This window comes from Mirounga leonina, unplaced genomic scaffold, assembly GCF_011800145.1.
Source record: "Mirounga leonina isolate KUSES-001 unplaced genomic scaffold, KU_Mleo_1.0 Mir_129, whole genome shotgun sequence".
Classification (NCBI taxonomy): Eukaryota; Metazoa; Chordata; class Mammalia; order Carnivora; family Phocidae; genus Mirounga; species Mirounga leonina.
Window position 1 is genome coordinate 9,408,993 of NW_023270323.1, and position 24,596 is coordinate 9,433,588.

General features: G+C 43.1%; 2 protein-coding genes across 4 annotated transcripts in view; one reads left to right on the forward strand and one right to left on the reverse strand.

The window, feature by feature from the left end:
* Positions 1 to 22,758, forward strand: part of FAM13A (family with sequence similarity 13 member A) — a 351,884-nt gene extending 329,126 nt beyond the window's left edge. For all 3 annotated transcript variants that reach the window (XM_035004519.1, XM_035004518.1, XM_035004520.1), the window contains 6 exons: positions 212 to 295; positions 9,164 to 9,259; positions 11,088 to 11,171; positions 16,932 to 17,128; positions 17,712 to 17,813; positions 20,358 to 22,758. In XM_035004519.1, the coding sequence (XP_034860410.1) occupies positions 212 to 295; positions 9,164 to 9,259; positions 11,088 to 11,171; positions 16,932 to 17,128; positions 17,712 to 17,813; positions 20,358 to 20,484 (690 nt within the window). In that variant the 3' untranslated portion in view covers positions 20,485 to 22,758. The remainder of the gene's footprint in view (positions 1 to 211; positions 296 to 9,163; positions 9,260 to 11,087; positions 11,172 to 16,931; positions 17,129 to 17,711; positions 17,814 to 20,357) is intronic.
* On the reverse strand, positions 20,547 to 21,275 carry LOC118010338. The gene has a single exon (XM_035004521.1). It carries the CDS (start codon positions 21,273 to 21,275, stop codon positions 20,667 to 20,669), a length of 609 nt encoding a protein of 202 aa, XP_034860412.1. The 3' UTR covers positions 20,547 to 20,666.
* Positions 22,759 to 24,596: the final 1,838 nt, after the last annotated feature.

Here is a 24,596-nt window from a genome sequence, read left to right on the forward strand (position 1 = left end):
CAGAGTTGATGGCGACTCTGCTGTACTAGCTCTTTCGCTGGCAGAAAGCCGGGACAAGCTGACTCCTAAGCGAGCTCTGAATAGAGCCCGGAGGAACGACTGTAGGAGGATGCTTTGTAACCTTACTTGAGGAGATTTGTCTACAGAAAGAAGTAGGAGTGCTTGTAAATGTTTCCCCACCTTTCATTTTTCTCTCCTTGTGTTTATTCAGGATATGACCAAAGACCAGATTGCCAACGAGAAGGTGGCTCTGCAGAAAGCTCTGTTATATTACGAAAGCATTCACGGCCGGCCGGTATGTGAATGTACTGGGTTTCCTGATTGGGGTCAACTGTGTGGCTTTAGAAATGAATCTTCTGTGTTCGGTATTTGACATATGAGTTTTCCTGACGTTTAGGAGATGCCTACAAATTTTCAGCAGACCCAGGCTCTCTGGAGGCTAAACTGAGGAGAGGCTTAAGCTGTGGAACAGATGCTGGCTTTGAGTTCCAAAGAAACATGAGTTTGCAGCTAACATTTAGTCACTACTGTCCTGCTTCAGGGGGACAGTGGTGGAGGGGGTGTAGATTACAGATGCGTGCACAAATCCCTAGAGACTCCTCCGTCCCTAGGTCTGCCCCCATACGCTGTCACTGGCTCGAGGCATTCTTGTCCTTAAAATGAAGGTGTTAAACTAGTATGATTTGCCCTAAAATTCAGTCTCTCTTCAATGTAGCCGCGGTCAGTGTTTATCTGTAGAGAAGTTCCAGCCCCCATCCTTTTTTTTTTTTAATTTTTTTTTATTCTTATGTTAATCCCCATACATTACATCATTAGTTTTAGATGAAGTGTTCCATGATTCATTGTTTGTGCACAACACCCAGTGCTCCATGCAGAACATGCCCTCCTCAATACCCACCACCAGGCTAACCCATCCTCCCACCCCCCTCCCCTCTAGAACCCTCAGTTTGTTTTTCAGAGTCCATCGTCTCTCATGGTTCGTCTACCCCTCCGATTTCTCCTGCTTCATTCTTCCCCTCCCGCTACCTTCTTCTTCTTCTTCTTCTTTTTTTTTTCTTAACATATATTGCATTATTTGTTTCAGAGGTACAGATCTGTGATTCCACAGTCTTGCACAATTCACAGTACTCACCATAGCACATACCCTCCCCAGTGTCTATCACCCAGCCACCCCATCCCTCCCACCCCACTCCCCACTCCAGCAACTCTCAGTTTGTTTCCTGAGATTAAGAATTCCTCGTATCAGTGAGGTCATATGATACATGTCTTTCTCTGTTTGACTTATTTCGCTCAGCATAACACCCTCCAGTTCCATCCACGTCGTTGCAAATGGCAAGATCTCATTCCTTTTGATGGCTGCATAATATTCCATTGTATATATATACCACATCTTCTTTATCCATTCATCTGTCGATGGACATCTTGGCTCTTTCCACAGTTTGGCTATTGTGGACATTGCTGCTATAAACATCGGGGTGCACGTACCCCTTCGGATCCCTACTTTTGTATCTTTGGGGTAAATACCCAGTAGTGCAATTGTCCAGCCCCCATCCTAAACCAAAAGTGTGAGGAATCCAAAATAGGACTTGCCTTTTCATAGCAACAGGAAGCATCAAAAGCGATTTGTTACTCAGCAAATCGTGTGTTTGTCATTAGTCCTGGGGGGGTGGGGGGGTGGACAGTGGCACGAGAGGCTTCTGCTCTATTCCTTGAGAAACTCGTAATCAGATACTTGTCAGTTACTCTCAGTGACCTTCTGTGGAGAGTGTTATCTAAAATCCAACAAAACAAGTTCTTAAGAGCAGCTATAAAGGAGCGTGAAGTTTATATTCACAGAAGGATTTGTATACAGCCAAAATGCAGAGGTCTCTCTTCCAGTCACAGGCACGGCTATATAATGGAGATGGTATTTTCATGTAAAATACACTCTTTTGAATAAAGAAGGTCCCAGAAGAATGCACTAGACTTTAAGATCTGTGAGGGCAGGAATTTTGTTGACCTAATGGGGCACCTGATCCTTGGCATCTAGCACAAAGACCTGACACATACCATGTGCCCAATAAACTGTCTGTAGAATGCATCCTCCATGGTATTTTTGGTTCTGAATTTATCAGGTTTAAATTAAAAAAAAAAAAAAGGCTGGAGCTGCTGATGATTGATTTTACTGGCCTGTCCCTAAAGCGGAAAAATACTGGTGCTCTGGGATAATGGTCATGTTTCAGGCCAAGTTGTGTTTTGGATTTTTTAAAGGCATTGAACCAGAAAGGCACTGGAGCTCAAATATATTGTGAAACTTGTCCTTTTCTCCTGGAGGATTCAGAACTTGCAGAAGTAGAACTGAACTCCTTCTAGCAGAGAGAAGGCCCTTCTCCACTGTCAGCTCAGCGCCTTTTAAGTATAGATCTCCTCATGGCCACCAGGCAGGTGCGGAAGGAGGGGGAGAGTTGTGTGCTTTCCTTTTCAGCATTTCTTCTTTTTCTCATGTGGGTTCACATCTGACATTGATGGACTCCTTTAAGGACTTCTTTGCCTGAGGCCCCACAATCTCTCAGCTGCTTTCTAGTACCAAACTTTACGGCCAATTTGGGGGCCCGGATGCCAGGTATTTGTTGCTCAAAGTTGGACACAGAGCCTCTCATTCTGCCTGGGCTGAAGGGATGGGCAGGGACTTGGGTCCGCAGTCCTAGATTGAGATCCCAGCCCTACTGAGACCAGCCCTGGAGCTTTGGGCTACGGAGGTAGGAGTCCAGGGCTTTGATTATACCATCCATAGCTATCCGTTATAGGTTGTCATGGAGACCAATGGGCAGGTCAGACACGCACAGACACATTTACCTGTGGGCTGTCTGGCACTGAGGAAGTGGGCTGGCTGGCTTGGCAGGTGGCTCAGGGGGTGCCCATCAATGATGTTGTCACTTCTGCTACAGGTTTATGTTCTGCTGTCTACAGCCTACTTCTTATTAAGTGATGAACTCAGGAGAGAGAACGCACCTTGTTTTAACTCTCTTATCATTAGGAATATGAAATCTTAGTTCTTGGCCCTGCTCTATTATTTCCTTTCCTCTCAGTGTTCTTTTAGATGTTGGAAGAACACCTTTTTGGGTCTGCATTCTAGCATCTCATCGGGCAGGGAACAAGTTCTCTAGAACTTTGAGTGGCATTTGTTGCTGGTTCATGGTTAGACTCTCTGCCTCTCTGCAACTTGATGCTCCAGCCTCCTCAGGAAAAGCAGAGTTCATTTGATATCTGGCCAGTGTGAAAAATCAAAGAGTAAACTTTTCATTCTTAGGTCTGTGGTGTTGCCATGGACCCTGAACTGTAAATACCATTTGGGCAACACTCTTTTGTTTATTTGTTTGTTTTTAGAAAAGCAGGTGCTCAAAGCTCATGGGTTTTTGCTGAATCTACAGATTCTGATTTGAAAGGACAATGAGAGACTGACTGTTAGAATCGCAGGCCAAAGCCGTTGTGTGCGGCTCTTGTACATTTTTTAAACAAGGCATTTTGCTTTAACAGGGCACTCCACAGAGTGACACGTGAATGAAAAACAAAACACACTCATTTACACAGGGGCACATAAATCCCTACTAATTATTAAGAAAGCATGTCCTTTCAACATTTAAAGAACTCATCGAAAGATAATCACAGAAAGTACAGCACACAACTGCAGGTCACCATATTACAGACCACTCCTTGATGAGAGCGTAGAAGGAATGGGTTGCTTGCTCAGAGCTTCTGGTTTCTTCCTGAGTCTCTTCCTCATCAGGATATTTTCATGTTATGTTTTAATATCTTGGGAACTAACGTGACACTGAACACACTCTGTTCAAATTTAAATGCAAACTCTGAAGCCTTAAATAAATACTGCCCTTTGGCTCTCTGCTATTTGGGATGATCTGATCTTTGCCCAGTCTATTATTTTTACCTGATAATAAAGAGGAGAGAGTTACCTCTTTCTGAGTCGATGGGCCAAGATGCAGTCGTTATAAGAATCCATCTCATTTGTCTTCTCCTGCTAGTAGTTTTATGACTCAGGAGTACCCCTCCACACGCAAACTCAAACCACTTGTTTTGCTAAGAAGATTTTGAGGCTGTATAGTTTCTTGTCTGCCTGTGGCATAATTTCTCACAAAATGGTGCTTCCATGCTACTGTTTATAGCTAGAGGTCTTGTGAACTCAACCTAGGCAGAGCTCTGTGCTTGGAAGGCAGAATTCTCTACATTAAGAAGACAACGTGGTCAGACCCTATTAGAAGAAAATGCTTCATTGTGACATTTCTAGTATGTCTTCACTGTGTTAAGATCCTACTTTACTTCATGTCTTATTTGTGAATGGAAAGAAAACTGAACTGGGAGTCCGTGAACCTGGGTTCTTGACCCAAATCTGTTGCCTCGGGCAAATCATTACCCTCTCCAGGGCTTTGTTTCATCGTATGAAAAAATAAGGCTTTTCTAGCTCTGATATTCCAGGGTTCTAATTCTATCTTTATCTTCACATTAAAAGGATCAGTCATTTTCTCTTCACCTGTGTGGCACTGTCCAGGTAACAGAGTCCGGATGGGTGTTGCTGTAAGGAAGTTTTATTCAAGGCTAAGACAAAAACCCTCACAAAAGATAAAGACAGGCAAATGCGGTTGTCTAATTGGTCCTTTGTAATTTGTGTCCAAGACTTTCCTCTATTTAAATGTGGATTAATTATTAGCTGGTATTCCCTTGGTACCTGGAAATATTATCTGAGACTTTACAGAGCAACCAAATAGCATAGTAAGTGATCAGTCGTTGAAGATTTCTTTAATCAAAAACAAAAACCGGGGTGCCTGGGTGGCTCAGTCAGTTAAGCGTCCGACTCTTGATTTCTGCTCAGGTCATGATCTTAGGGTCCTGGAATTGAGCCCCACTTTGGGCTCCATGCTCAGCGTGGAGTCTACTTGAGATTCTGTCTCTCCCTCTCTCCCTTCCCCCACTTGTGTGTTCTCTCTAGATAGATAGATAGATAGATAGATAGATAGATAGATAGATAGATAGATAAAATCTTTTTAAAAAAAAAAAAAGCAAAGACAGAATGGGAGGTGCTGCCTTCACCCTTTAGATGTTTGCATCTAGGTTTTTATGTTGTTCTGACTTGTGTGCAAAAATACATCTTAGTAATAACCCTATTCCCACACACTGGAAAACCATTCAGAGCTCTACCACCTGAATGAAAATTTAGTAAAGGTTTGAGGCAAAAGGAGTGAAAGTGTAATAGAAAATACAATGTATTACATGCTTGGCCTAAAGTCATTTCCAAGCAACTATAGATCATAAAAGATTTTCTAATATGAATGCTGCAGTTTACCAATCAGGAAATCGAGGCTCAGAGAATTTTACTGGCTCATTCAAAGGCCTGTTTTCCATCAGTAACAGAATCTCCGAGCAGCCGATGACTCAAGAATAAGAGACAGCAGCTTCCAAACAGTTTTCCCATGGTCCATTTAATATCAGCTCACCCTTTTTTTTAACAGTTCAGCCAAGGCCCTGCTTTGTTTATGGAACTATTGGTTAGATTTTGGCTCTACTAACAAATCCAGTTCTGATAATTGCATGTGATGTGGTTTTATGATGAGTGAAAGTTGTATCAACTTTTAGTATCACCAAGCCTTTGGCTTCAGATATATATCATGAAAATAATTATGGTGTAAATCAAGTAGTGTTAATTCTTTCCACCCCTCAGACTTAAAGATCTTTAATATTCCTGGTGTTTAGACACTTCTATCAAATGCCAGTGTTAACTTTGGTGGAATTATGATGGGTTTAGCTCTCCAGAGTCAGAAACTGGACTTTATCAAATCACTCACAGGTGATTAGTTCCTGAGGATCATCAATTTAAAACATGAGCAATTCGTAGAAAACCTAAATATCAGTGTCATAAGCCAAAGAATTAAACCAAGGATCCTCTTCATCTGCTCCAACTAGAAAATTTCAACAAAGAATTAGAGAGGAAACTGGCTTCTGTCAAATTTGCCACATCTGGCTGGTTTTACTAGCAAAGTCTCCTTCTAAAATTCAGACTCTCCTTTTACAACCCAAAAATGTTTCTGCCAAGCAACAAATAATAGGATGTGAGTCCACAGTGGGGAAATGCTAGCTCCTTATTATTTTTTTCGTATGCCTTTTGGTCACTAAACTATCAGTTGTTTATCTTGCACAAAATATTTCACCCCATGTCATGTGTTGACAATTAGGATGTGCCTTAACCTCATCTGCAACACATTTAATGGATACATCTTGTATTTAAAAAGGTATTCCATGTGTTCCAGTCCTGAATTTTATCATTTCACACGTGAGATTGTACAAGCCACTCCATTTCTACTCCTCAGACTTATCTGCGGCTGTTGTTGAACTCTTGTTGAAGTATAACCTAAATACAGAAAGAAGCGCACATTGTAAATATGTATCTTGATGCACTTTCACAAAGTAAACGAGTCCAGGTAACTAGCATCTAGACCAAGAAATAAATGTTGCCAGTCCTCCAGAAGCCCTGCTCCTTGTCCCCTTCCAGTTAATACCATGACCTCCACTCCATGAGGGAAAACCATTATCTTAACTCTAAAGCTGTAAATTCTCTTTGCTTATTTCTGAACTTACGTAAGTGGAATCTTACAGTACATATTCTGTAGTGTCTGGCTTATTTTACTTGGCTGTCTTTTTGTGAGATTAATTTATGATGTCTCCTGTAGCTGTGGCCCATTCATCCTCATTGCTGTGCAGTATTCAGTTTGGGCAACATACCCGTTCTGTTGCCGGGCATATGGGCGGTTTCCAGTTTGTGGTTGTTACAGGTGGTGCTGCTGTGAACATTATTCGGTGTGTCTTTTGGTGAGCTAGCGGCCATACTTGGTGGTTGTTTTTTTTATACTTAAGAGCGGAACTGAGGAGTCACATGCTCAGCTTTAGTTGGACAACTGCCAAATTGTTGTCCAGAGTGTTCCACAAGCAGCAGTGAAAGAGAGTTCCAGTTCTTCAGCATTCTTGCTGACACTTGACATGATCTGTTGTCTCATGTTAGCCTTTGCAGTAGGCGTGTCTAGTAGTAACACCTGTGGTTTGATCCTCAGTCTTTCTGACATAAAATAATTCCTGTGTTCCCTTTCATTTTGGACAGTCATCTTCTATGAAATACCAGTTTTAAAACTCCTTTTGATATGGTAGCTAGCCATAGGAAAATGCCATCTGCCTTTCAATATTGTGATATTCGGGAGAAATAGAGAAGATTATTATTATTGCTGTTCATAGAAAATAAGTCCACAAGATGTTTCTGCATAATGGCAGTATCCTATCCTGGCACGTGAAGTTCGTCCAGAGATCACTTGTTGACCACTTTGAGAAAGGCAAATATAAAAGGTTACAAAGGAATAATCCATTCGTGCATAACCCACGGTTGTCTGCAAAGTTGAAGTCCCAACAGGCCCATAATACCATTTGCCCTTCCTTACATCTGTAACTCTTGCCTTATGTGCCCAGTGGAAATAAAGTGCAGAAGACAAACTGCAAACTTGAAACAAAGACTCTTCATCTCTTTTGGCATTTAAGTAAAGAAGGGAAATGTGTGCATACCTATACACTTTGCATACATGTTTATGTTTGAAATATCCTCTCACTTCGCAGATACTGTGGAATGTTTCCATTATGTCAGGCATTGAAATAGTTTCCAGGGATACAAAAACACATACTCCTGCTCTCAAGGAGCTTACAGTCTTGAAGAGGAGACAGATGTGCCAACAAATAGTTACTATAGAGTAAAATGTGTCATCTACTGGGGCTGCTATAACAAAATACCATACACAAGGGCCTTATAAACAACAGACATTTATTTGTCACAGTTCTGGAGGCTGGAAGTCCAAGATCAAGGCTCTGATGGACTCAGTGTCTGGTGAGGGCCCTTTCCTGGTTCCCCGACAGCCATTTTCTTACTGTCCTCACATGGCAGAAGGGGCCAGGGAGCTCTCTGGGGTAGTGCCCTTCTATAAGAGCACTACTCCTGTTCATGAGGGCTTCACCCCCATGACCTAATCACCTCCCAAAGCCCCCACTGCCTGATAACATCACATGGGGAACCAGGTTGGAGTGGATTCACACGTTCCATCGCCAGCAAAGCATGTGTGAAGTTACGCAGTATACACAGGTTGCAGTAGGTGACACAGAGGTGTGTGAGCAGGTCTCTCAGAGTGGGGGATGTTGGAAGAAGTCTGCATGGGGGGAGGTGGCTCATGATCTGCAATCTTCCAAACCAAGGAGCAGAGAGGAGGCCGTTCCAGGGCATACGGAACTAGGCAAAGAGGTATGAGACAACCTGGTTTATCTCTGGAGCTTGAGGTATGACAGGAAGAAGAGACAGCAGATGATGAAGGGCTTCTAGTACAATCCCAGGGAGTTGGGCCTGATTCCTCCCCCCTGCCTGTAGACGCAATCCTTTCTATGTCTGTGAGCATTCTGCCAGATTTTAAGGCACTGGACATGAGTCCGTCCATGCAGTCTATCAGCAGATGTTTCTCGAAAACCTACTGTTTGCCAAAATCTTAGCCTTAAAAACAAAACAATTTCATGGGGGAGAAAGACTTGTTAAAAAAAAAAAAAAAATCTGGGCGCCTGGGTGGCTCAATTGGTTAAGCGACTGCCTTCGGCTCAGGTCATGATCCTGGAGTCCCGGGATCGAGTCCCGCATCGGGCTCCCTGCTCAGCAGGGAGTCTGCTTCTCCCTCTGACCCTCCCCTCTCATGCTCTCTCTCTCTCTCTCATTCTCTCTCTCAAATAAATAAATAAAATCTTTAAAAAAAAAATCTGATTACAGAGCTGCACAGTATTATCACAGAAATACATGCTTTCTTCTCTCCTGGATCTGGAAAATAGGAAATCACTTTGGATAGTTTTAAACAGGGAACCAGTCATGGTCATAGCTTTGATTTAAGAAAAGCAATCCTGCTGATGGAGTGATTCCCAAAGATCTGCCGTTGAAGTAGGTATTTTAAACATTCACTGACTAACTACTACTATCAGCTTAAATAAGTTTTGCAAGAATGGCGAGAGAGGAGTTGAATCATCTGTATTTCCTCCAGGCCCAGAGCATGCTTGAGCAGCTGATAGCGGGACAGGGGCAGCTTCTTAGCTCTGATGCTCTTGTTTTCAGGTGACCAAGAATGAACGTCAGGTAATGAAGCCACTGTATGACAGATACCGGCTGGTCAAGCAGATCCTGTCCCGAGCCAACACCATACCCATCATCGTGAGTACAGCGCCTTTCTGCGGTTGACCGCCTGTGGGACGGGCCCTGGCGCTATTGACAGAGCCCCGCCCTGCCTTCTCACTGAGGAGTAGTCTGTCATAGTTGAACCTGTCATGAATCTGTGGCTCATAAGCTTGGGGAATGAAGAATGTATCAAAGACTTCTGAGACTACAGTTGCCTCAAATGAGCAAATCTGAAGCAGCTGGAGTTTTGTGTCCGCCCCTCTGACTTGTGCTGGGCTCACTGCCCCACCCTTTCCTCGGGAGACCGAGCACCAGCACCCCGGGGCTGTGTTTTCTCCAGGCCCCTCCAGGCCAGAGGCCCGTCCGGTCCCAATCTTCTCTCTCCCTCCAAGAGACGGATAGCCCCAGTGGGAATCCCATCCAGGAAGAGATCCTCTAAGGAGCTCCAGAGAGCCGCCTCTCTTTGGAGGCTATCAAGAAGCTAAGGTGGAAGAAAAGGGAGGAGGCTAGTGTCTGTGGGGCTGCTCTCAGTGGCCACTGTCATCTGACTGACACATAGCTGCTTCTGGCCTCTGAATTTTGATTTTGTCCAGAGTAGGGACCAGCAGCTTGCCTTCAGGCACTGGCCAACTCGCCCTCCTCCCGTACTCCAGTATTTCCACCCAGCTTGTGAGTGAGCCTTACTGCCCTCTCACCTCCTGGGGGAGCCTTTGCCTCTGGCCCAGTGCTGTCCTCTCTGGGAGCGCTGGGGGCTTTCTCTGCTGACTTTTAAACTTTCTAATAAACAGACACAGCCTTGCTTTTATGTTGTTATTAAGGTGCATGTCATCTTAGCTGCTGCTCTTCGGTTCCTGCTTTAAATCTCCCTGTTTGTTTGTTTCTTTTCTTTTTTAAAAAAAATTTTCTTTTTGGGGCGCCTGGGTGGCTCAGTCAGTTAAGCATCTGCCTTCGGTTCAGGTCATGATCCCCGGGTCCTGGGATGGAGCCCTGCGTCAGGTTCCCTGCTCAGAGGGAGTCTGCTTCTCCCTCTCCCTCTGCAGCTCCCTCTGCTGTTCCCCTGCTTGTGCTCTCTCACTCTCTCAAATAAATAGATAAAATCTTTAAAAAAAAAGATTTTCTTTTTAAGCAATCTCTACACCTAACATGAGGCTCAAACTCACAACCCCGAGATCGAGAGTTGCATGCTCCAATGACGGAGCCAGCCAGGCGCCCCTCCTTGTTTATTTCTAAGATATGATCTTTGTATTTCTTTTAACAGTGTATCTGTCCCTCAGAATGAGGGAGGTTCCAGACTTCAGGCAGGTGTGTTAGAAGAAAGCAACTTCTCTAGAAATTTTTCACAGAATAAATTAGTAAACTAACCAAGGAAAGGATTCAATCTAAGCAATCCTTTCCTTCTCCAGTTACGAGCTCCAAGTGCCCCTCAATAAGTGTTCCTAAATAAGGAGAATGTACAGCAGGGAGGCCACGCAACCTCTGAATCCCCTGAGGAGCTTATGGTGTTATGCTTGAGGCTTATAGCGGTTCCCAGGTTCTCGTTCCTGCTGTCATCGGTTGGGGGGGTGGGGGCGGGTGGCAGGCCAGTGCCTCTCCTCGGGCTCCTTCTGCGTTCGGTTGGCGTGCTCGTGTGCTGTTCTTGCTCGCCTGCAGCCTCCTTGGCTTGGGGCTGTGGGCTCTGGAGTGAAGCAGCACCTCGGACGAGAACTTTGGTTGCCCCTGGTTTTCCTGGGAGTGTTTGGCGGGGAGGGGCTAGGGTATATAGTTCAAAGTCAGTGATGAATCCTAGGGCATTGGAGGAGGCAGAGGCCTGGAGGGCAAGGGAGAGGGGTTCACCATGTAACCACCTTGTCCACACCTGTTGCAGGGATCGCCCTCCAGCAAGCGGAGAAGCCCTTTGCTGCAGCCAATTATCGAGGGCGAAACGGCTTCCTTCTTCAAGGAGATAAAGGTGAAGACCTCCGGCCGCTAACCTCTCCCAAATTGGCTTCCATTCTCTCCCCGCCTCCCCTACTCCTGTGGATGCAGGTGGGGGGGGGCGGCGGCGCTGGGCCCCGGGTGCTGGTTTCCCATGCTGTTTCCTCATAATCATCAGCTGCTCCTAACCAACCACCAACGGTCCCCTCTTACGGATACGAGGGCCGAGCTGATCTCCTGAGTTCCTTCTCATTCCCCTACTTTTTTGTGACTTGTTGTTTGTTTTGTTTTCATTTTGCTTTCAGGGAGTTGGGCGGGGGTGGGGGTGGTTCACAATATTTTTTGTTTGTTTTCCTCTATTTGGGATGGATTTTCTGTATTCCAGAGTCTTCTTCAATGAACTCATTGGGTAACTTTCCCAAAAATCTTATTTACTGAGTTTCTAGAAAGCCCGGCATTAACAAAGGCAATCTAGATAGCACACAACAAAAAAACTATCATTTTGCAGCCCGGTATCTTCCTTGTCTTTGCCCAATTTGCTGGTGCAGTCTCACCCACTCCTCCGCCTTTTGCCTTTCCCCTCAGGGCTAAGTTAATAACCTGCTCCTGATCTGTGAATACAGTGCCATCGCCAGCAGCCGCTGGAATCAATGCTCTGGTTTTTTACCGCAGTAGTAATTATGGGTTTTATACAGGTAATCCTTGTCCTCGATGGCCACTTTTGTTCAAATGGGAAGTAGACTCTGCTCCCAGGTCTGCGTGTCTCTGTAGGGACCTACCTGGCCTGGACCACCATCAGCCTCTTTCACAGTTTTGTTTCTAGACGACTGAGCAAACTGGACTACCTTCTACAGGGCTCTAGAAATGAAAAATCAGATTTTTTTTTTTTTTTTAAATCAGTGATTGTTTGTTAGCAATTGGAGTTTCACTTCTCATATTTCTGGGAAAGCCCTAAGCCTGGGGTGGTCATTTATCTACTGTAGCTAGGAATGGTATCACAGAACACGAGGGCCTCGTTCCCACGAGCGACACCAGTTGGGGACTACTCCATTGTCCTGCCTGGTCCTCATCACTGTGACTGGTCTTCAATCTTATTTATTCTTGTCCTTTTCTTAGTTCTTAGGGGCCTTCAATATTTCATATACCTAATTTTAAGGTATTAGGCAATGATTATGCTCACTATTCGTATTATTTTACCTAGAACTTGTTTTATAAAAATGCTCGACATAACAATTAAGCAAATACGCTCTATTATATTTTGAAAATTGGAGCTATTTTCTTATAATAAGACTGGATGTTGATGAAAGAAGACAAATTTTGTCTGGCTGGTAATTTCACACGAGAATGAAGTCACCGTAATTGAAGAAATTTGGGCAATTGTGTGTATTGAAAATGAGCATTTCTCTTAGAAGCATGCAATAGAACTGTTACTAGATAAAAATGTGTTCTTTAACACATCCAAAATATGACAATAAATAATTGCCTCATTAAACGAATGGAAGATATATTTAATGATGCACTTTTTAAAAGAGGGCATTCTTCCAAATCTTCTTGTTCGGCTCAGTTTATTTTTTTCACAAGTATATTTTGGCCATGGCTCTTCTTCTGGCCCACGTGGTGGTCAAAATTTCAGATAATTTTGCAATGCTTACATTGCTTTTATAAACAGTGTTGTCTTTTAGTTCATTTTGTTCCAACTGGCTGGGCTTATTAGCATGTGTTTGGACTGTACTAATTCTTGGCAATTCTGATACAATTTAGAACTTGATGTGGGTACAGATCAGAAGATTGTATCAAGGTGGTTTCCTTAAAAGCCATCCCTGGTTTTAAATGCTTATGGTAGGAAACCAGCTGTGTGTGAAATAGAACCAGCTCAGGTTCTAAAGCCCTAGATCTTCCATCCCCCAAATCCTAGAGATAGTCTAGTCAATTCTCCTATCCAACATAAGAATTTCCTTTAAAACTTACCTGACAGAATAGAGACACTATCCCTAAAAGTGATTCTATCCTCAAGCTTGAAAAGTTTACGGCAATGGAGAAGGTCACTCATTCCATGGGCTAAGCATCAATAGGAACTAAAAACTTATATTACTAGTTTTATCATTATCATGAGAATACTAAGAGACAATAATAATTACATAATATGCAGTTTCAGAATGTATGTTTGATAAGTATAAAGATAATTTAAAATTACAATATTCATAGTTATTACTAATGTATTGCTTTCTACGTAATAGGCTTAGTGTTGCCTCTTGGAACAACATGGAGTGAGCGTAACTGCTGCTTCCTTGAGAGCCCTTCATATCTTTACAGTCACCTACCCTGTCCACTCTCACCCACAGCCTGTGGAAGTTTGTTCTCCAAGTTCTTCTTCCTATTCCTCATGCGATATTGGTCCCAGACCTTCCAGCAACCTCATGGTTCTGCCCTAATCACACCAGTTTGTCTATATCCCTCTGATACACTGATAGCCAGAGAGGACTTCACCAGCAAGGTAGATGGTGGACCAAGGACTGGTCCTGATCTTTATCTGGACGCCCAGGGCCCTTTGTTCGACAAGTCTGTGCCCACGTGACTGTCTACGTGTTGTGAGTTCACTGTTCTCTTTCTAGGGCAGCCCACGTCCAGCTTCCGCACTGTAGACATCTTGGGCCAGACAGCTTGCTGTCGTTGGGGGCTGGCCTCTGGCCACTGGATGCCAGTAGTGCCCGACAGTCACCCCCTTCCCAGCTGTGGTGACCAAACCTGTCTCCAGACCTTGCCAGGCCTGCTAGGGCCAGCATCACGCCCGGGTGAGAGCCACTCCCCGCGGTCCCATCTCACTGCTGACTGATGCAGCCTCTTGCTTCCCTTTCCGTGGATTGCTTGTCGTCCATGTCCAACTATTTTTTCTAACCTAAACTGTAGGACCTGGAATTTTTTGTCACACTTCTATTCCAGCCCTGTGAAATGGATGAAATCTAGATTTTTGTATTCCAGCATACCAAATATCCATGCCTACTTTGTATGATCTTTGCATTTTGTGAATATGACTTTTGTGTCTTTTATCCAAGTGATTGATAAATATTGAGTAAGGCTGGGTCAGGTAAAGAACCTGCTGTAGACTTTCCTTCAGATTCACATCACTATTGCATCATCACTCCGCACAGATTTTCACAATCAGCTTTCTTTTCTTTTGTTTGTTTGAAGATTTTATTTTTTAAGTCATCTCTACATCAAACATGGGGCTTGAACTCAAAACTCTGAGACCAAGAGTCATATGTTCCAACTAAGACAGCCAGGTGCCCCATCAGCTTCCTTTCATAGATCAGCTCCCCTCATTAATTGTTGAAATCCAGATATTATGCCAGTCCTAACAAAAAAGGAAAAATGGTTCGTTTCCATCATTTGTTTTAAGGGATCCACTGTTGATCATGGACTCTTTTTCAATTGTTCATATGTTATCTATGTGTTCATTCCTTCTAGAATCTACCCAATATCCACAACAACTTGATGGTCATATAATTTGAAGATATAGTTTATCATTTCTTTTTTTTTTTTTTCTATGACTTTTTACCACTTGCTGAGAATAGTTTTGTTTAGCCTCATCTTTAAATACATTGAGTTCTCACTATGGGCAAGACACATTCTCACATTTTTAAGTTCCCTTAAGACCTTGGCATGTAACTGATTAGGCCTAGACACCTGACTTTATTTCTTATCTGTCTTGGGATGTAATACTCTCTTCTAGTAATCTGTATTTTTCTTTTAAAACTGGATTACTGGACTGTTTGACAGATGTTAATTAAGCACCTACTATATGCAGGCATGGCTAAGCTCTGGAAACAACAGTGAACAGACAGGCCCAAATCCCTGCCTCCACGGAGTTTATGGTCAGGTGGTTCCACCTGGTCTTCCTCATCCGGGGGGTGGGGGCAGGAATGGGGGGGGGCAGAAGGTTGATCTGGAGCATCTCTCAGGTACACACCTTATCTCAAGCAATCCTTCTAAAAACTACGGAGGGTGGGAATTGTTACTTCCTTTTACCAAAAAAAAAAGAGAGAGAGAGAGAAACTTCTAAATTACTAATTTAAAAGTCACTTTTACTCTATACATTTAAAAATGTCTTTAATAATTTCAATTTTTAAAAAGTAACCATGAGGGCGCCTGGGTGGCTCAGTTGGTTAAGCGACTGCCTTCGGCTCAGGTCATGATCCTGGAGTCCCGGGATCGAGCCCCACATCAGGCTCCCTGCTCAGCAGGGTGTCTGCTTCTCCCTCTGCCCTCTTCCCTCTCGTGCTCTCTGTCTCTCATTCTCTCTCTCACAAATAAAAAAAAAAAAAAATTAATTTGACAATCCTAGTGATGATTAAAAGAAAGGAACCCAGGGGCGCCTGGGTGGCTCAGTTGCTTAAACGACTGCCTTCGGCTCAGGTCATGATCCTGGAGTCCCGGGATCGAGTCCCGCATCAGGCTCCCTGCTCAGCGGGGGGTCTGCTTCTCCCTCTGACCCTCCTCCCTCTCATGCTCTCTGTCTCTCATTCTCTCTCTCTCAAATAAATAAATAAAATCTTTAAAAAAAAAAAAAAAAGTAACCATGAGACATTTATTCCAAGCAAAGAGACGGAAGATCTGAAGTCACAGCAGAGAGGATCTGGAAAAGCCACCTAGTTTTTACCAACTTTATCTTCATGCCTTCATCACAGTTTTGTACTCGTCCTTTGTTTTGTTTTGCTTGCTTGTTTATTTGTCTGTCCACATTCTCTCTCGTCAGAGGCATCATTATAAGCATAGCACACTTTATGGTGAGAAACGCCCCGCAGGCAGTTTGCGCACTCGTGCCTTGACCACCAGTGGTGCCTGCACTGCCTCCTGAGACTAATGTGCCGCCTTGGTGCTGGAAGCACTTCAACTGACACTATACTTGCTGCTGTTCATGTAGCTGTGCTCTGAACCACTTTTTAAATTTTTCAGTTATTAGGGTATTCTCGTCTGGGCTGACTGTACATCTTAGCAGTAAATCGCTTCTTTTAAAATCTTCCATTCAGACCGATAGGATTTCATCCTTAGACTTAAATTGGCACTAAGAAACTCTAATTTGACTTCATTGTTTTTCTAATTGCATTGCCAACACAGACAGAAAATACCATGCTTTTCTTAGAATCTTGGATGCCAAAAAATAGAGCCGTGGCCCTTGGAAATTCCTTAAAAAAAACTTAAAAGAGTGTTAGGATTCCAATCATGGGAACATAAATGTTTTGATCCTCTCAAAACTTCCTAAAATTCTGTGCATCGGGAACCACAAAATATTTTATAATCATAACTCTTAAATAGAAAGTCTGTATTGTTCAATTTCTGAAGATGTTGACAGCTTAATAAAAAATATTTTCTGAGGTCCACAACTAATGGAATCCCTGAAGTGCTGATGGCTGGTAGTGGATTTTGTTATGTATTATCCCAGAGCTGGGAACTTTGAGATTCTTTTGGGATTCAGTTGATTTCGGGTATAAATTATAACGGTGGTTCCTTCATACCCTCAGTCTTGACAATTGTTCATTGTGCTATACATAAATTCTTTTATAGTGTTATAGTTTTTGCCCCTACTGAGTAGCTGTGTTTAGTGTTGGTGTTATTTACTGTGTTCATATGGATATTCAATTAGATATCGATATAACATACATATGTGTTGCTAAGTGTAGATACAGAAGAAATCATATGGTGTCTGGATAATTAAGTGACCATTACCTGATACTTACAATGTAAGAGTGCCCGGAAAAGTAACTGGGTTTGTATCGGGGTTGCTGTGCATCTCCAGGAAGAAGACGAGGGTTCGGAGGACGATGGCAACACGAAGCCGGACTTCACGGTCACTCTGAAGACCGATTTCAGTGCCCGCTGCTTCCTGGACCAATTTGAAGATGATGCTGATGGGTTTATTTCCCCAATGGATGATAAAATCCCGTCAAAATGCAGCCAGGACACTGGGCTCTCCAACCTCCACGCCGCTTCAATGTAGGTCATTTCGGCGGTGGTGGTGAAATGTTTTGGTGAAAATACCGTTCTTAAATATTTTAGCCTTTCTATTTAAATCAGTTGTCTGGCAGAACACAGGTGACTTAGCTGGGGGACATCCATGTGGATAGAACAGTGACTTTTTTTTGGCTTCTGGCTCCGTGTTTTATATTCTCCATCCCGTTACTGGAGGGAGCACGTGAGATCTCGCAGGAATAGCCAGGTCTCTACGATGGCACTGAGTGGTTCTCTACTCCACAGCACTTCATTTAACATGTACCAAGCTCCGATGTCCTCTTTCTTTCAAAGCAAAATACGATAAAGTGCCATGGGATTCCACAAGCCCTAAGGATTCATAAGTAGCAGGCGCTTTGCGGGAGCCCCGGGAGCTGTACCCGTCGTCGGGACGGTTGGCATTCAGAGGATGGAAAACCTCCATTTCTCCTGTCCCTCAGCTCCCTCAACAGCTCTTGCATTTACACGCTTCCCACTGTCTCCACAACCCCTGTCGAGTTGCACATTCATTGTATTTATAACAATTCGATTTAACCCAATTTTCTTAAAATATTTCTTCCCTTCTCAGACCAGAACTCTTGGAACACCTTCAGGAAATGAGAGAAGAAAAGAAAAGGATTCGAAAGAAACTGCGTGATTTTGAAGACAATTTTTTCAGACAAAATGGAAGGTAGCGCCTGTTTTCTTTGCCCTAACTCCTGCCCTCCACACACACACACCTCTCGTTTTTTCCTATCAGATCTTTGCAGTGCCTCCCAAGTGGGAAGCCCTCTGCATCCTGCCTGTAGCCTAGTCCCTTGGAGGTTCACTGTGGGATGGGGAGGTTTCTGTGGTCCTTCAGCAAGAAATGCTCCTGGGATAGTCTCCAAGACTGATGTAAATTCAGCTAACGTTTATACAACTAACCTGTCACCTCAAATTGTAATCTCAAATGAGCAGCTTGAAGCTACGTTTCCAGCTGATAGCACTGCTTTTTGGTTTTGGTTTGGGGTGGGGGAGTTGTCTTAATAGGCTAGAAGGAGAAATAAAGAAAGGGCAACTTTAAATCTTGGTGTTTTCAGGCTTATTTTACTTTTTTTTTTTTTTTAAGATTTTATTTATTTATTTGAGAGAGAGAGAATGAGAGAGAGCACATGAGAGGGGTTAGGGTCAGAGGGAGAAGCAGACCCTTGCCGAGCAGGGAGCCCGATGCGGGACTCGATCCCGGGACTCCAGGATCATGACCTGAGCTGAAGGCAGTCGCTCAACCAACTGAGCCACCCAGGCTCCCCTTTAGGCTTATTTTAAAAGCAAAGGTGATCGTTGTCAAGTTTGAATGAAAAATGTGCAAGAAGCAGTAAGTCCACAAGACTGACAGGGTGCCTTTCTCAAGTGAGTTTCAAGACAGGAGGTAGTCAACCTCGTAGAACATCATGCTAAGGAACAGCAAGCATCCTCTGTTTGCTGGTGACCGCACACAGTTCATACCAGTTTGCAGCGTGAGCCAAGGGCAGGACAGGGAAGAGATTTGCATCTCTTATGTTGGAGTTAAGTTTTAACACTTCAAAATAATTTTATTTCAATCCAAATTATTTAAATGGTGTAAATATAGTTTCTCTTTAAAAGATCCCCTTTTCATACTTCTCAAAAGTATTGGGAAATAAAAGCACCATAAACATTAACTTTGGCATTTAAAATGTGTTGTGTTCCAGTTTATTTCAGTTAGTATATAAATTTATTTTTTAGCATCCCTAATGTGGATCTGTCTTATAGTGACTTTCTTAAGATTTATGAATTTTTATACCTACATATTTGCTTTTCTTTCTCCATGCATTATAGGCTATTTAGAAAATATCAATAGGCAGACAAAAGAAATAATACTCAAAATAAGAATAATAACAAAGACAAACCAGGATTAATGTCTGTTCTAGTCCATTCTTCTTTCTAAGCATATTCTTGGTTTGTCTATCTTTTTTCTGTATAATTATAGTCACTTTATGCACAGATATCTTGTACATGAGGAACTATATAAAATGATGTAAACTTCACAAGTTTTAAGAAAGGATATCTGATGGGAATTTATAATCATCATGCAAGGTTGGGTTTTTTGGGGGTTTTTTTAAGTTTTTATTTATTTAAGTAATCTCTACACCCAACATGGGGCTCAAACTCATGACCCCGAGATCAAGAGTCACATGCTCTTCCGACTGAGTCAGCCAGGTGCCTCATGATACAAGTTTAAGACTCTGACTTCAGACATCATTAAATCTGGTGCCCTTATTTCATATCTGAGGAGAGTGAAGTCCCTTGAAGAGCAGGGCGAGGGCAACTATCAGATTGCTCTTCCCTTCACTGCCCTGCACTGAGAAGCCATCTAGCACCCTTTACTTGAACAAGTCAGGGCATGAATAAAATCTGTTTTTTAGTTCATTGAACAAAATTAAATAAGCCCCATGCTATCTCCTTTCTTATATTTTCTCTTCAATAAGAAGAGGAAGCCTGGTATTTGCATGTTTGATATGCTCATTTCAAAGTGAAATGAGAAGCAGGACTGCACTGCACAGTGGTTGAGAATGTAGACAGTAACACCATTTCATCACGTCCTCGTGAGGGTTATACCAGGCCATGGGGACAGAGTACTTAGCACAGTGCTTGACCTGTAATAAGCCCTTGATTAATACTTGCACATATAAAAAGTATGCATATAAAATGACTCAGTAAGCTATAAAGGCTTATTAGTATTATGTGATCCAATTGCTGAATTCCAAGACTAATCTTATAGTAAGTAGGATATTAACTCTGTTTTTTTGAACCTATAAATTATGGGCATGCCAATTGCTAATTAGAAACTTAATGGTTCATTAGATGAAATATATAAAAGTGAAAAGCCATTAAGAGTAAATAAAGGATTTCAGTCTGTAGAGACTCTTAATGTGCATTCATACATACCAGCAGCAGAGAGAAAAAAACTTCTACAGTTTTTAGTCCTGCATACCATTCTACAGGATGCCAGATTAACTCTAAAAATTCAGTTGCGTGGTATCTTCTGGGGGAAGCGATCTTTCACTGCTTGTCTAAACCCAGCTTCAGTCTTGATACCAAGTGACACTTGGGAACACCAATTCTACAGGCTGATAAACTGCAGAGTTTCTACATGATAATTCACCTGATGAACAGTATCATCTAGGAGAGACAGCCAATGATCCTCAGTCCCCTTTCCCTTTGTTTCCATTAGAAATGTCCAGAAGGAAGACCGCACTCCCATGGCTGAAGAATACAATGAATATAAGCACATAAAGGCAAAACTAAGGCTCTTGGAGGTGCTCATCAGCAAGAGAGACACTGATTCCAAGTCCGTGTGAGGGGGGCAGCCCCAGCCCGAGCAGAGGGGGCTGCTGAAGGTACAGGCTGAACTTATCAGCTGCCTCCCCTAGTAAAGAGCAGCTCTGCACAAACTGGAAGGCAGCATGGAGCTGGACCTGCAGAGCATGTAGCCCTTCTGCCTCCGGGCCTTTGGGATCCGCTCCAGTTTCCAGCGCCGGCCTCAGAAACTGCCTGGATGGAAGAGGGCAACCTGCTTTGATTTAAGAATTTTGTAAGGGGAAGTCAAGATCCCACAGGCGCACGTAGACACTAGGGGAAGCTTCACTAACGCTGGCGGTGATGAATCACTACACGGAGAGAGCCTCATCTGCAGAGCATACACACTGTTCTTCCCTGGATGACTGAGAAACATGTCTAACTGGGATACGACCCAGCTCAGGACTTCCCTCTGGAGAGCGAACGTGCCACGCAGGCCCGAGTTCTCTTTGCACCCAGTAAAGCGGGAACGTGCGTCGGAGCCCTGTTTGCTGCCTTGGCCATTCTCATGACCTTTCCCCACTCGCGCGAACTGTCCCCTTTCAGTTCTCAGGTAGATGGAAGCTGCGTCTGCCCGGCACGGCGGCGCAATCACCTGTTTGATGGTGAGTTGCTTCCAGACTTCCTCGGCTGACGGAGAATTTCGATTCTTGACCAGGACTGGATCATCTGCAGAGGACAGAGGGACTATAGCTATAGTCATGCCGATTTTTAAATCAGGCAACAGGGTGAAGAGCCTGGAAAATTCCTTCCTGAACATGGATTGCACTTGATCGGTCTCAGATTTTCGCATCCAACACTAAGCAAGACCAGTATGCTATGGCATCCTGTTTGGGGCTTGGTTTCATTTTGGCTCTAGCCAAACATAAAGGATCTTGCTTAATTCTTAGCTTAAGTGTTGAGGATCATGAGAGAGAGAGAGCGAGCCTGTGTTCTAAGCCTTCTGAGTACTTACCAGAGTTTAAAGTTGGTTTTTTTTTTTTTAAGGTAAACCCGCACTAAATCCCCTCACTGAGAGGTAAATGTAGCCCTCGGAACTCAGTCCAAGGTGGTATCTAAATCACACTATTTTCAAGATCGTGTGTGAAGAGAAAAATAATGGTGTGGGGTCACTTAGGATTATTTTTTCAGAGACTGTGTCACAAAGCTGTCTATATTAGACCTTTTGGGAAGACCAGGGAATTTAAAACACCAAATCATTCATCTCTTTACTGTGCTGATGTCCCCTTGTGATTTGTTGTCACTTCTTCACCTCTGTGTCTACATCGAGGAAAGTGAATTCTGTCTCTGCCTGTCCGTCCAAGGCCTATGTTGGCACCTTGTGGGTGGAGCTTTGCGGGTTTGCGCTTTGTGGGATGCAGCTCAAGTGTCTGCACACCGGCCCCCGGCTGCCAAGAGAAAACATCTCGGCAGGCTCTGCCTTTTGAAGATACTGTCGCAGGATGAGCAAGAGAGCTAGGCTGCCCTCCCATAGGTTTTGAGAGTTGCCTTCTTAAAGGGTACCCTTTTGTTTGGTTTGATAAGAAGAGGCAAAGAAAGAGAACGTTAAACTCTACTGACCAGTTGCCAGTTTTGAAATGGGTTCTTGAGAAACTGGCCAGATTGGATTTCTAGCAGTGTTTTCCATGGCTCAAGTGAGGCAGAAGCTGTCAGTTGGAAATTGTTTTAAGTCGGGAGTCGGGGGAAAAGAATACCTTTAAGTTTGCTCTTAAAAATAATCATATAGAAGCATGAGCTGTGTGTTGGAAGTCCCCTGTGTTAATCCACACATTTAAAGACGGTACATAATCCTACAAATTTAAATGTACATGAATATATAGTTTGGTATTCTTTGCTCTACTGTTTACATTGCAGATCACTATAATTTCGAGGAGTTATATTATAAATAAAATGAAGCACTTTAGGATGTTTTCTATTTTTGAAATCTGAACATGAATCATTCACATGACCAAAAATTGTATTTTGTAAAAGAAATACATGTCTAGTCTGTCTTTTTTGAGTAATTATTCTCTTAAATAAGCTATAACATAAATCAAATCATTACCAGTGAACCTTTAAAGCACATCTGTTTAAGAGTATTGTCTTGAAAATACTAATATGCTACAGAATTTTAAAAGAAAAAATGCTGTATAAATGAGGAGCTACTAAATGTTTGAAATCTATTGTTTCTGCCAAAGGTAAATTAAGTAAAAGATTTATCCAGGACTCCCCATTCCAATTTGTATGATTGAATAAAAGAAAACACCAAGTTACAGTCAAATAAACTGCGTATGGAATGTCATGTTCTCCTTTGTAATTTCTCATCTATATTAACTTCACAGAATGGCGCCCAGATTAAGGGCGGAAAAGCCCAGTTTACACTCGATCCTCTTTGAAGCCATGGCGGTAGGTTCCGGCGCTGCCAGAAATGCTGAGGCCAATTTGTTTCCACAGCAACCATTTCTGCAGCCCAGGGTCTTGGGGCCCTAGAGGCGGCATCTTAATTGGCTTCACACAGCATACTCTGGACTGGGGTTTTTCCTTTGCTCTCTTGGGAATGTGTGTGTGTTTATTAGCGCACGCCAACAAAATAAATGCCAGCGGTTAGTTAATAGCAATGATAAGTAAAGGTAAAGCATGAATAAACTTGATTGTATGACTGTAAGAATTAGAAATAGCAGAGACTTGTAATTTTCACAGGCATTTGCTTTTTGTGTGTTCAGTCTGGAGTAAACATTGAAATAGATGTTTGTGTTCAGTCGGTATGGTATCATTACTGCATTTCATTTCTGAATCATTCAGTTTGAATTTTGCTTTTCAGACATGTATGTGCAAGGTTTAGGAGAAGGGCCTGCTTAGAAGTTTTTCGGACGGCTGATTTGTCTTGTACCTGTAGAAGCAAGCTCGCACCACCTCGGTGATCTCCCTGAATTCAGGGGAAATTTCCATGGAAGGCCAAACCAAATTTCAAACTGGAGAACTGATTTTTTTTTTTTAATTGCTAGCTATAATGCATCGAGAGCTAAAAATTAGATTTCTTCCCTCTAGTTGCCGGTTTGAGGTCAAAAGCTAATTATTCATTGCCTAGGCGGGGATCGGCCACGTCTCTATTTGTAATGTTAGTGTAATTTTTGCTTCGTCTCCTTCTGATGCAATGCTTGCGTGGTGGCAGAAGAGGGCTGTTGCAGGGGGCGCCTGCTCCCAGGTGTGGCATTTCTAGCCCTGGACAAAGGTCGCAAGGCTGTGTTGAAATCATAAATATTGTACTGAGCTGTCCTGAGGCGAGCAGTCTTGGAGGCCCTAAGGGCTGAGCATTTGTGAATGTGGTTGAGCTTGGAATTCCTAATAAGGTGACTATTTAGGTTTATAAAATAGGGGCCGCCGTGGTACCGATTACGTTGGTTCTTTCTGGAACTTCCTCTTTCTCAGCAGACAGAACTGGGCCCAGTATACAGAAATGGTCAGATCTACAAGAAAAATCAGATTTCAGTTTGTTGATTAACCTTTTCAAAGAGATTAATCTGATAGTGAAGATGCCACTTTTCTTAATCTTACTACTTTTGATGGTATATTTACAGTCGAATGCCATAAACTGTCAATAGCCTTATGAAACATTGGCTGTAGTCTAAATTCTGTCTTGCATTCAAGAAGGATCTTCCCGACACACTGCTTCCTGGAGGGTTTTTTTCACCCCTCGGTGGGGAGAGGTGGTTTCTGCACCAAGACCAACACCTCCTTTATGTTCTTTTCCTGTATCCACTTGGGTACATCAATAGGGAGAGACAAAACCGTACTCAAGTGTGAAGCTCGTATGTGTGGCGGAACTCACAATGTGCTTTCTTGCCTTTTATTCCCTTGCTTTTATTTTTTCTCCACTTGACCCTCAAAATGTACTGAAGAGTACATTTTGTCATAAGACTAGTCAAACATATTTTCAGATGTTTATTCAGCTTGTGCCTCCTAACACTTCACATGGGCAGCGCGGCAAGCTCCCGATAAGAGTGACGTATGTGGCAGGCGCGGCGTGGTGGCGCTGGCCCATTGTGCCCCTGTGGGCATCTGCATTCCTCTCCTGTGATCCTTCATAATAGGAGTGTGGACATCAGCTGAGATCATTACAGATCGACACAAACGT